The following is a 13,225-nucleotide window of genomic DNA, read 5'->3' on the forward strand; positions in this document are numbered from 1 at the left end:
TGTATGCTCCCAGAATCTTGGGCCTTAACATGAGCTGTGTTGGCCAAAATATGAGCAGGAGTTGAGTACAACAGTCAGAGTAGCACAGTTTTTATTTGCTGATAAAATTATAGGGTTTTTTTAGTGCTTTCTATAATACATATTTTAAAGGATATGTTAGCCCCTTTGATAAAGCAGTACTATATATCTTGAGGTACTGTATGTACATGGTGTTACTTGGCTGAAAATGACTTCTGCAAGTATTTTGACATGCCTGTGTGCCTGTATTATTCTTTTGCCCACTGTTATGCAACATATCAAAGGCTAACATTTACTTAAGTTGCTTCAATATTTGATGAATACACTAATGTAAGCTGTGGTGTGCAGATATATTACCTGCCAAAACCCCACAATCCTGGTTTTTCATATGAAAAGTGTGTTGAGAAAAGAATGTTTATTTTACTAAATCTATTCTTACTTCTTGTAACACTTTCTATGGAGGAAAGAAACATTTTAACACACTGTCAGATTCTAATAAATAAGAAAATGGTTTGAAAGTACATTCTAATTTTTATTTAGATCTATGCTAATTTTTATTTAGATCTATGCTGACACATGTTGGTACATGATATTAATATTCAGCAACTTTTCATCCCCATCAGCCTCCCATGTTCATCATCAGGTTTGACTTTAACTTACTGGTAGATATAATTTGACTTTTTTCTTACAGATTTAATGTTCCTGTAGCTGTCTCCTCTGTGTCATTGTTGGCTTCTTTTTGGTTCATTGCAGAAATTAAGGAAATAAGATAGAAAATGAATGTATATATAGAAGAAAGGGTTGGCTGCCTTTAAGAAAGGGTAATTCTAAGAAAGCATGTGAGAGGGGTGTATAAATAAGTCTCATAAGTATGTAACGTATTTGTACTATGATTTCTATGAAAGTATCAGCTTCCATGTTGTAGAAGATGAAAAAAGTCCAGTTTTAAAATTGAAAAGAAGACAGATCTCAACTTCCATTTGGTATTAATACTACTGTGCCCCAGAAACATTTCCTCCAGGTCTCATCTGTTGGAAAACCTCTAAAATGAGACTCTCCTTCTGAAATGTAAAATATATGTGCTATATATGAAATAAAGTGCTATAAGGAGACCAGTAAGAGAGATAATTTCTCTATCTAGTTTGGTAATGACACATATTTTATTCCTCTGCAGGGCAACATCTCTCTGGAGTGATAGAACATGATGTGACACTAGAAGCATATAATAATTAGTTTATAAGTTAACTTTTGGTGCTGGTCTTGCATCAAAGGAAATAGTAAAAATGTTTTAGGTGTTTGGGTTTTTTTTTAGAATCTTAAAGAAGAACACCAGGAAAGGTCTTATGACTCAAGTGAAACATGTCAAGGAGTGCTAAGTGCTTGTTTTATTTTTGTTTCTTAATTATTGGCCTGGGAATGGAGGAAGTGCCTTATGTTTAGACATTCAGATTATAGTAATTATAGTGTTCGTCATTGTTGATGCTTCCAGCCAATATTAATGTTGATATATGTTTTATAAGTATATAGTTAGTTTATCAATCTGACACAAAAATATATTTGCAGTACAAGGTGCAAGAAGCATCTTATAAAAACATGCAGTTGAATAATTTATTCAGAACTGTGACTGTTTCACTAAATAAGGTAGTGAGAAGGGAAGAACCTTTCTAAGTAATTATTTTTAGCTAATTGTTTCTACCTATTGTTACAGAGGAGAAGGATGATCCTGCAGTTTCTGCACATGTTTTGTGTAGACCTTTCAGCTCCTAGAGTATTAAACTCTGACTTAATACATCCTAATTGGACATGTTATATATCGTTATCTATGAACAGGAAGCATAGATGTGGACATAGTCTCTCTTCCTTTCTCTTCTAATTGACATGACTTGCATTAACATGTAAATTCTGCTTTGTGTTCTTGGATAGTTATTTTTCCAGAGCAGTTGTACTATGTGCATTTTTTTAAATTAGTCAGTCCCTGTGGAGGCTGGCCGTGTGCTGCTTTGGTCCTTAACTTTCCACTGCACTTCTGCAGTTCTGTCTATGTTGTGGGTAAAAAGGTGGTTAAGTAAATATGGAAGATAAGCTAAATATGATTTCCTCTCTACAGATCTGTAAATCTGTGGCAGTTTTAGACAGCCAGATACACCACATTTACATACACATCTTTTATAGGTAAAGGAAATCAATGGGTGTATGTAATACATATTAAAGTGTTGCAATATACAGATAGAAATGCTTATAACCAGTCAGGAAGAAAAAGTGAGCAGTGTAAACTTCTTGACCATGGGTTCCTGTGAATTGCAACATCACTTTGCAGATTTTTATACTTTGAAGTATAGAAATGGGCCCTGTCTTGTATATATATGACACATGTTTAGTGTTTAAAACAGTGCAATTAGTCTACTGGGTGGTTTTGAGATACTGAGAGCCCATCACTGGCAGTCTCCATGAAAGTGGGCAGTGCTAGAACTGTCCTTGTCTTTTAAATATTCCCAGGTGTTAGTTCTTAGAAGAAAGGATCCTGTATGACTCATTCTGGATGGTTCCTTTATTGCCAGTTCTAGCTGCAGGTGACCTCTTGCCTTGCCACTTCAACTGTTCAGATTCAACTGAATGAGGATGATACTGGTCTGCTGTTTCTGGTTTTGCCTCTCCCGTAGGATGTCTGAGTCACCACCTTCTGAGAAACACTTTTCACTTAAAACAGTTCAATCAAAAAAAAAAAAAAGTAATTAAAGACTCATCAGAGATGCCAGTATATTCAAAGAAGGAAACTTTTTCAGCTTTAGGAGGTTTTCTATAAAAAGGCAATGACTGTTTTCTGTCCAATCAATTCTTCCATAGCCAGGCTGGATCCAGGATTGCTATTGTTTATGAGGAAAAAGATCTGGCAAAAGCTGGAAGATCACAGCAGAGAAGTCAAACTTTGCCTGAAATGTCATCATGTTTTCCTCTGATCCTGTAATTCTGTTGACATCATATGGTTCATATCTTAATTTTTCTTTGTGATTTTAATTTTCTCATAGTAAATGGTGATGATAAAAATTTCCTATACTGCTTTTATGTTAACCTTAAAATGTTTTTTCATAAGACAGGTATAATGCCTAGGATAAAAACTAGCTTTTGTTGTAACTTTTTGACCAGCAGTGATAACTGCTTATGTTCCACCAGTTTGTAACAGATGTTTTGACCAAATGTTGGGCTTTCTATTTGTTCTTACTTGGTTATTTCTACTCCTGGTCCTGGTTACTCGCCTGCTGTTCCAAGTTCTTAATATGAGCCCCATGTCCATATTGTATTTGCCTTTTGAGGATTTAAGGGTTCTTTCTTTTTTTTTTTTTTTTTTTAAAAGTAAAATTTTGCATCTGCTCTTTGCAGGACCCAGCTAGGATTCTGAACATAAATAGCAGCAGCAGTAGTAACAGTTTTTCAAAGACCCAGAAGTTAACAAAGGAGCACAAAGAAAAAAATTCTAAAGACTCAAAAGAACAAAAAAGTGCCTTCAAAGAACCTTCCAGGGAACATAACAAATCTTCCAAAGAATCCTCTAAGAAACCCAAAGAAAACAAACCACTAAGAGATGAAAAAATGGTTCCTAAGATAGCCTTCAAGGAACCCAAACCCATGTCCAAGGAACCAAAATCTGAAAACACTCCTATCCTTACCATAACGTGTGGGCAGCAGCAAGAAAAGAAGACTCTCACCAAAAGGCCCCCTATGCTGGACACTGATGAATCTTCTGCAAGAAAAAGAAAAAAACCCAGCTCGGATTCATTATTTAAAAGTTTTCCTACTGCCCCCCCACTGGTTCTTACTTGTTCAGCTGACAAAAAACAGACAAAAGATAAATCTCAAATCAAGGTGGGGAGAGTCAAAATTGAAACTGATGCACTGGAAAGGAAGACGCCTACTCTGCCACCCTTTGATGATATTGTAGATCCCAGTGATTCTGACGTGGAGGAAAACGTGTCCTCCAAATCTGACGTAAGTGCTTGTTTGGTTTTGCTTAATACTTTATTCAGTTCTGTATTGACTATTCGTAGTCTGTGGGACTGTGCACCAAATTTGAGTTCTTCCCTTTCTTTTTGCTGTCTGTTGGCAGTTTGTCCAAACTGAGGGATGCTGATGGCCATGTTCAAGCTTATGCCTGTTCTAGTTGAATTGTATTGCCTATTCAAGTCTATTCAGTTAGTAATTGTCAACATTACGAAAATAAGCGTATGGGAGATATTTATAAACAATATTACTCTTTTGATGTTTTTCAGAAATGCATGTTTCTTTTCAGAGAAAAGGAAATTGATTAAAATGTTTGTATTTTACACTCTAAGTCTTTGTTTTCAGGTATTAGAGAGTTCAATAAAGCCAGGAAAGGGTTGCAGTTATATCAGAGAGTTACTTATTTTTTTGCTAAAAAAGGCAGTTCTGTCAATGACGCCAATTTTTTGGAAGAGGAATTCCTAGAATCTCACTCTCATGAGGGGAATCTATTGCCAAGTGGTAGGCTTACCCAGAAGAAAGACATTTTAATGGAAATTCGCTCTCCTGAAAGTATTTATCTACTGTGCCTACTCATCTGTTTCAAGTATGATTTGCTCTTTAATTTTACGATTAAAATCAGGATTTTAATAATTCTTCTAGCCAACTTTGGTTTTCAGAAACATCTTTCATAGAGACATGTAGAGAAGGAAAAGTATGTTAGGAGAAACGTTGTTCGGTGCCATTATTTGTGCTTATGGCTAGAGGTGTAGTGTGCATGGTAGAGGAATTCTTCCCAGCCTTTCCTGTTCAATTCTCTTGTTTTTCCGTTTTCTGATTTGTGTCTCCAGTATTGCCATCAAACCCTGTTTGCCCTCTCTGGAACAGACAATAAATGCCTTGCTATGGGGAGGTGTCAGCATTAGGTTTTTACTTTGTAGAAACTTCCTGTGAGGGAGAAGGTAATTTACTTCTGAAGTGACCTTTTAATGACTGGTCCCTTAGGGCATGCAAAGGCAGTTAAATTTAGAAGGTATACAACAGAACAAGCCCTGCTTTACAGCATGACACAGGGCATACTCTGTGGTTGGAGTGGCATTCTCATTATGGCTTGAAACTTAAACAGTTTGTCTTCAAACTTGAAAACATACATACTTGTCACCCTTAGTGGGAAATATTTTTTTTTTTTTTAAAAAGCTGAATATTCTATTTTAATTTCTCACTAGCATTAAGATGTACTATATACCCTCAGTAGAGCAGGCTAATTGAAATAGATTTTTGAATGCCATAGGGGAGCACATATGCTTTTACTGGCTGCAGCAATTCTCCATTTTTTTTTTTTTTAAGACAGAAGAATTCAGACAAGCAAATTAAATGTAAGTGGAATTCTACAAATTGTTCTGCAGAGGTGTGTGCTATTTGGCAACTTGAAAATAAATGATATGTGAAAGATATATGAGTGGTAGTTAAAACTAATCCTTTTTAGTTGCTGTTAGGTATTTTTCTCTTTGTTGTCATGCAATCTCTTGCCCACTACCAATTGTATAATGGGAACACCTCTGTATTTTTAATAGGCTGATGCAAGTCCACTTCCACAAGTCCATCGTCCATCTGCAGTTGACCTGTAGGACCTAAGGAGTTCCTTAATTCTATACTGAAGCTAAAAAACAGATTCAGTGTCTTCTAACTCTGTAAGCCACTGTTACTAAGAGAGCAAACTGCTGAAGTGCTCTCCAAGAGAAGTAAATCCTGCTGGTTTGGACTCCTGCCTGTTTTAATGTTGACATAGTGGATCATGGAACACATAGGTCTTCCATGGGTGGGGGGACAGTGTGGTCCTGTCTGAATGGGTGAAAAGGATGCCTGCCACTTTTGGACTGTGGTTCTTAATAAATCAGGCTAGTATGGCTCCGGTCAGTGATGGGATATTGTTTAGAAAGTCAGTAATATACTCACTTAAATAAAAACTATCTATGAAACACAGAATAATCCCCTAAGGTACTTGAGTCACACAATTTTCAAGTGCTGTAAGGTAGAAACAGCTGGGCAGCCTGGTTAGTGAATGTCTGCAGAATTTTACAAGATATTCCTTCTGCATTTTACCACTTTTAACCAGGGAACCTAATAAAAGGTGATGAAGCAGTGTAATAAGGATAATTTTGTATGTTGGAAGAATTAGCTTGGACTTTTTTTGTATGTATTGGGTAAGCTTCTAAGTGTTTCAGGAAGTTTCACAGCTATATCCATAAAGGGCATATCCAATAAACATATTCATATTAAGGAAAAGAAAAAGGTAAAAACTTGCAATGTTACATAGAAAGTAATGGAAGTGAAAATAGGACAGTGCTTTTTCTGTAAAATTTCAGTAATTTCAGATCTGTCAAGGCTTCATGATACTGACAAACATGGTTGCCTGAAGCTGGGAAGATGCTTCTTTAGTGTCATATCCTGGCATAATATTATGCTGTAAAATTAAGTCAATTGTTATTTCTTACTCCGGTACAGTTAGAGTGGTAGGTATCATAGCCCTGATGAACAATGGAAGTATAACTGGTAGTATCCAGATCTATTCTTAAATGTCTTCAAGAAAGCAAAACCTCTATACCCAATTCAGCAAATTTAGGTTAGGTATAACAAATTACATTACAAATCAGTAACTAAAAGAAAATTGATAGAATACTGCAAAAATACTAACTCTGAGTCAGGTGCATTTTTTGTACTTCAGGTTTTGTTTATGACATTTATGCAAACATAATAATACTGCATTAATGCAATATTTATACATTTTATAGAATGAAATTATTAACAACTTTGCTAAGAATTTTGAAATTTCTTCACTGTAGGGAGTAAGAGGTGGTCTCGTTCTCAAACACACATATTCCAAAATGGTGACTGTTCTCTTTACTGGTATTGCATATGCATATACTCATATGCCTCATATGCATAACTTCACATATAAAGCATGATAAATTTGTAATACAAAGTGCAATGTAGAATGTAGAACTTACTGCAAAAATAAGTTTCTTGCTGTTGCTCATCACACATAGGATGGTTCTCAGAATTAGATATAGTACTTTATCAGTTCTCAGTTGTGAAGTCTGGATTCGGGATTTTAAAATAAGGATGACATTCTGAAAAGTCCCTGTGGTAGAGGAATCTTACAAGCATGATTAAACAGAGCTGTTGTTTCACTGGGATGGTGCTACAGGATGGCAATGCTCCTGCTCCCCCTATTTCTTTGGATGCAACCCAAGTTCAGTGAATTGAGGTGGAGTGTATCATATCAATCAATGGGCTTGAATTTCAGACAAAAAAGTAGAGTGTGCTTAACCCTTCACAGTACAGGCATCATACTCTACCTAATTATGGGTATTCAGACTTAAAACATGGCCTTTGCCTCCATGAGGTAGAGGATGTAGAGTTACAGCACTCCCTAAGAGAGGTGCATTCTTTTTCAGGATGTTAAGTGTCTGCCAATGGTTCATCTTTCCTTGGAGCTATCCCTTGAACTTCACCTTTCAGAATCCAAACAGGTTAGCATGCTGTTGTCTCTGGTGTATTTCAGAAAGCTGGCACTGTCCTTTGGTGCCCTTTAGTCAGTCTTTTTTTTTGAGCTTCAAATGTCTCTGTAAAATTCAGTGGGAAATACAGGGAACCACACCCTTGCGTAGTGATTATCTCTGCCCTTGTTTAATAGTCTTTCTGTGTGTGAGTTAGACCAAGACCATGTATGGTCATTCCTCTGTGGTGTGTTTGGTATACACTGTAGTGTGGAACACTGCAGTATTTATTTTAATTTTGTTTTTCTGTCGACTTTGAGTTGTTGGCAAGTAAAACAAGTGTCTGCATTTCTCTTCATGTTGCTTTGTAAGTATCACTTTTCACATACATGTGTGAATTTAAGTACATTGGACTTCAGTGTTACTGGTTAACTAGGTGCTCAAAAGAGTATCAGATTTTTTTTGAGTTCATTTCGAAATCACACATAAAGGCTGAAAAACTATTTTACTGGCTTTGGTATGAAACATGCAAAATAAAGTATTGAGTGAAAGCATGCAGATTTATGTTTTTATTGAAGCATAGGCATATTAATACAGTCTGCTTCAAAATTCTAAATATTTTGTTTTTAAATTCAATTACAGGGTGTTTTAGTTAATCAAAACTCCACCTGTTTGCTTCCTATGTGGGATAGTGCAGCAACGTGCTAAAAAAAGGACTTGACCTTGATTTTGCTGCCAGGCTGAAATATGGTGATAGTCTTGTGATATTTGTGTGAGCTGCAGGCTGTTGTATGAGATGGAGAAATACAGAATTTTGGAGCTGCCCCTTTTGAGCTGTGGAGCCATTTCAGAAGGGATGCTTAGATACTTCTTGCTTGATTACTGCTGATTTTGCTTGACTGAGTAGGAAGGAAAAAAAATGTTACATGGCTCTTGGTGAAGTTGCTGCAGCAGGAAGGCACAGAAGAGATAAGGCAGATGATACATACTTATTCAGATATTAAATATCCTCCATGTATCTCCTGTTGTAGAGAGCTGAATAACAACTCTTTAAGTCTGCTGTGCTTGACAGCGGTTTGGTGGATTTTTTAGGGAGTCCACGTGAATGGACTGAATTCTGACAAATCAATTTCTTCTGGTGTGATTATTTTGCTTGTGGTATGTATTGTTTTTTCCCTTCCTGCATTATGTCACTGCATTAGTAATGGTAGCAGCCTTTTGGCATGTCAAAGCCTATGGAAATACAATCTAAGCAGAAGTGTGTGCTAGCAAAATGTGACAGCTCAAGCATAAGGAGTTTCAGTTATTAAGAGCAGAGTACATTTAGTGGGTCTTTTGCCTTTAGGAAAAAATCCCGTCTCCTTCTCAGGAAGGCCTTTATGGAACAATGAAAATACAGTAGAGATCACACAGAGTATGCCTTTGTACTTAATTAAATGCTTACATGTCCTAAAGCAGTCTTAGAGTCGGAGTACCTTTTTAAAGAAATCCATAAAATGCTACTTTCAGTCTGGCACATGATGTAGTAATTTGACGATTGCAAAAGTGGAAGAACATTTTGAAAATCCCCATGGTCTTGCGAAACCTCCAGGCCCTTGTTAGCTGAAAAAGCCTACTTTCTGCCAGGGCTTGGAACTAAAGTTAGTGCTTTTTCAGGTAATATTTAAAGCCAGAAGGAACAGTAGTGAGATAGAGCTCCATGTGCTGTTTTCATGTAGTTACCAAAGGCCAAAAAGAAAAAGGAGAAGATAGATTTTATTTTATTTGTGAAGTAAATGTGGCTGTGACTCTCAAGATGATTAATGGTGCAGAACAGGGTTAATACTGATCATGTGCTTCACTGCAAACAGGGCCCTGTGGGTTTGCAATGGTCATATTATTACATTCCTTGCTTTCTGTGTAGTAATTAAATGAAGTCTTTCTGCTTCTAGTCTGGAAATATCACTGCTCTTAAGACCATGCCAACCACTGATGTGCTATTGTTGGACATGGTACTCCTGTGTCAAGGAGGTAATTCAGTAGTCACAAACAGGTAAATATAGTACAGTCTTAGGTGTTTCCTTCCAGGTATATGCTCAGAGAGAAACAGTGGCCAGAGATAAGCAGACCTCTTTAGAGAAATGGCAGTAGGCACAAGTGTGCTCTGTGGCCATCAGCATCTGCTGTGGTATGGCACCATTCAGTTGCTATACTTTACCTATTTTAATTAGGTGTTACTATGAAGTGAAAAATGCTTTGTGTTCACTCACAAAAGCTTGGGTGCATGTTAGGCTGTTCTGTATATGGTGAAATTACTATTGCTGCATGAGGAAGCAGCATGATAGAAAAGCAGAGATGCTCTGGGAAGCAAGCTCAAATGTTAAAAGTGAGACAGTTTTGTTACCAGTGTGTGTTGGGAAATCACTGGCTTAGAGAAATGTTAAGAATTTAGAAATAAAGCAGTGGAGACAAACTGTGCAGAAACAATTAAATGTTCAGGTTGCAAAAGTAATCTTGTGAGAGCCATGAAATTTTGTATTCTTGAGGCGAAGTCTGTTGGGTTTTTGTTTAGTTTTAGGACACGTCACTTTTTGACCACACTAACATTAATTATTATTAAGCTAGTAATTCAGGCAGCAGTATTGTGCTTAATTTGCAAGTGCTGGCTACATCTGCTTCATTGTGACTACTCGTGAATTAACTCAAGTATTTGCATAAATGCAGGTTCAAACTGGGGACATTTTTCCTGCACTTCAGCACTGGAAACCCTGTTTACCTGCTATCCTGCAGAATGTAAGGGTTGTAATTGGGTGCCAATACTGTAATTGTCTGGGGGAGAGGGGGCGTTTGTGGCATAAAAAGACTTAGTCTCACATCCAGTAAAGTCATGACAATTTTGAGATGCCAAGGTGGATTACAGTCAAAATAATAAAATACTAAGGAGAGGATATTTTATTTTAATGATAATTGAGATCTTCTTGATAAGGATTTCATAGCTTTGAAGTTGCTTTATCTATCTACTTATATAAATTATATTGTGATCCAGAAGAATGGCTGCATGTATTTAAAACAAAATCTAACACCTGATGATTTTCAGCTGGCATTTTATTTACAAGAGTTAGATCTATTCAAGGCTTTTATGCCCTTTTATTTTTTATGTGGAACCAGTATGTTTACACTTCTTTGGGGGGCTGGGGGGGCAAAATGTCATGGTATACTCATGTATTTTTGAAAGTTTGCTGCCAAACTCCCCATGAACTTCATTAGATAATTTTGATAATACTTCCCATTCAGAGGCTTGTACTCTGGTGATGACAGACATGAGCTCTTCATGACACACCGTAAGTCCACAATTTAAAATTTTTATATTTTAAAGACTCAGTAATATCCTGGGGAAAAAAAAATTAAGTCTTTAACTTTTACTAACACAGGATAAAGACTGTTTGAGCTCACTGCTGCAGTGAATGTGTACCCTATCTCGTGCCTGTGCACTGCCTGCTCATGAGGGAGGGACTGCTGTTCATCTCCCTGTGCTGTGGAGCCCCAAGGCTGTGCTGTGTGTTTGACACTGCAGAGGAATGCTGGGGGACCCTCTTGGAATGGGCAAGGGATGCTCCTGATGGACATCATTTGCCTGCCCCAGATTCAAGGAGATGGTGCCTGTGTGTTTCTGGTGTCCCAATACTGAAGTGTGTACATGAGCCTGGTAGAGGAAATAAATGAAAGCAGATGTAATCAAGCAGTTTTCTTTCATGCCCTCTGTATGGCAGCTGCCTTTCCCTCTTGACAGCATTATTCACTCTCTCTCTGCCAGGGAGCCACTGCTGTTTAAGGGAAGTGTCCTACCTGAAACCAATTTTAATAATATTTTGAGTGTTCATTGACAGTAGTTTGACATCACCACATCGGCAGTAGAAAAATTGCTACGTAGCTTAAGCATGTTAGTGTGAATTTGCGTTAACTCTCTGAGTCATTATACAGTAGTACTGTTTTGGCTTAGTCAATACCTCAGTACAGCTTACATTTTTGTTAGAGAAGGATGTTGCAAAATTAATTACTTCCTGCTTTTTCCTACCAAAACCCAAAACCAAACTCAAAAAACCCCAAACCCATGAAAACTTTGAGTAAAACAGCCAGCTCTCTTGGTACTAAAACTTAACATTTTCTGTTGAAGGTGTCTAAGCTTTCAGGCTTTCAGCCTCCCTTGAAAATAGATATCTTTATCTGCCCAACAGAAATGTGTACTTAGTGCTTCCTCTGGCATTGGGTATGTCATTGGGGTTTCTAGTGCCCCTCTCTGAACAGCAATATCTCACACCATTCATTCCCATTGGGGCTGAAAACAAGTAATTGCATGATGAGTTTTATTCGGTGATCAGATTTGTTTATTTGTTTTAACATTGTGCTGCTCTGGAGAGACCAAGAAATTTGGCAATTAATGTCTTTGCCCTAATGCAAATGACAGCCTTTTCACATGTGTAGCACAGTAAGATGGGGCTGCCTGTGTCCAGAACATGTATGTAGAGTTTTTTGAACTATCTTGAGACATGTTACCTGTTCTTGCTGTGGCTACCTGAACATGAAGGAATTTCTTACTGTGTACTTGGTGTTTTGCAAGCCATCTGGCAAAGGTGCGGAAATGATGCCCAGTGTTGAAGGAATTAATGTTTCATACAAAAGAGTTAGAAGATAAGGATAAATGGAGCTATTTGCATTTCACAGATTCTGTTTACATATCCACAGAACTTGTATCATCATCTCAGAGTGAAATGAAAGGAGACTTTAAAGGCAACTGATAATAAGTACCCCATCAGCAGCAGAGCTGTGTTTTGTTGCTGAGGTTAACAGGCAGCTCCACCTGTGCCTGAGCTCCCCAAGGAAAAGATGACACACACATCTGGGGATAACCACAACTGGGGCCAGCAATAACTGGATCAGTGCCTCAGCACTGATTAACCCAGTCAGAAAAGCATTACAAAACTTATGCTATTTAATACCATACTTGGTGAACAGTCTTAACTAGGACAGAAGCAAATCAAGTGATTTTGCTGCTCTGTATGAGGTAATTTTAGGTATTACCTAAATATTTGGAGGACGTTACATACAGTTACCTGTGTTTCGCAATTCAGCTGCAAAAGTATTACATTCTAAACTGTGTCAATAAAAGAAGTAGATACAGGCTGGGACAATTTTAGTATCTTTCAGTGGATGAATGGTATTTTTCCATTGCCGGTGCTGCTATAGTGGATTTTAGTTATTACAATGCAGCTGTATTTTGTAGATGGAAAAGACATAGTTTCAAGATAGAGCTTATTACATTGTGTCTTCCACAAGAAGAGTAAAATATCATCAAGTAAAGTGCCATGGTCTGAGTATTCTGGACAACAGTAATTCAGTTGCAAAGTTACTCAGTTCAGGGCAGAAAAAGCCAAAGGAGGAATTTGTTCTTGGTGCTCTTGGTGGCCTAAATTTGGCCATTCTTGGTGGCTTTGGGAGAGGGCTAGTAAGAGTAAATAAAATTTTGCATGTTAAATGTTACAATTTTAGCTAAAGGAGACAGTGTGTAGATGAGGTGTTTCAACTTTATTTGTTTGTGTCATATACAACATTTTTGATCCTTTGAACACTGTAAAACTCAAGATTGATCTGATTTGTACATGAGATCTTAATTTAGCTAGTATTTGAAATAATGTAATTATAGCCCAATATTTTTAATAACTTCATTCAGTGGTTAAGGTACCTATTCAGGTTAA

The 13,225-nt window shown here is 37.2% G+C and overlaps 1 protein-coding gene across 2 annotated transcripts in view; it reads left to right on the plus strand.

The window, feature by feature from the left end:
- The window catches only part of MLLT3 (MLLT3 super elongation complex subunit), a 119,882-nt gene that overhangs the window by 79,094 nt on the left and 27,563 nt on the right, over positions 1–13,225 (plus strand). For both annotated transcript variants that reach the window (XM_050987331.1, XM_050987332.1), the window contains one exon: positions 3,397–4,002. In XM_050987331.1, coding sequence (XP_050843288.1) covers positions 3,397–4,002 — 606 coding nt within the window. The remainder of the gene's footprint in view (positions 1–3,396; positions 4,003–13,225) is intronic.

Source organism: Serinus canaria, chromosome Z, assembly GCF_022539315.1.
Source record: "Serinus canaria isolate serCan28SL12 chromosome Z, serCan2020, whole genome shotgun sequence".
In the NCBI taxonomy this organism is placed as follows: Eukaryota; Metazoa; Chordata; class Aves; order Passeriformes; family Fringillidae; genus Serinus; species Serinus canaria.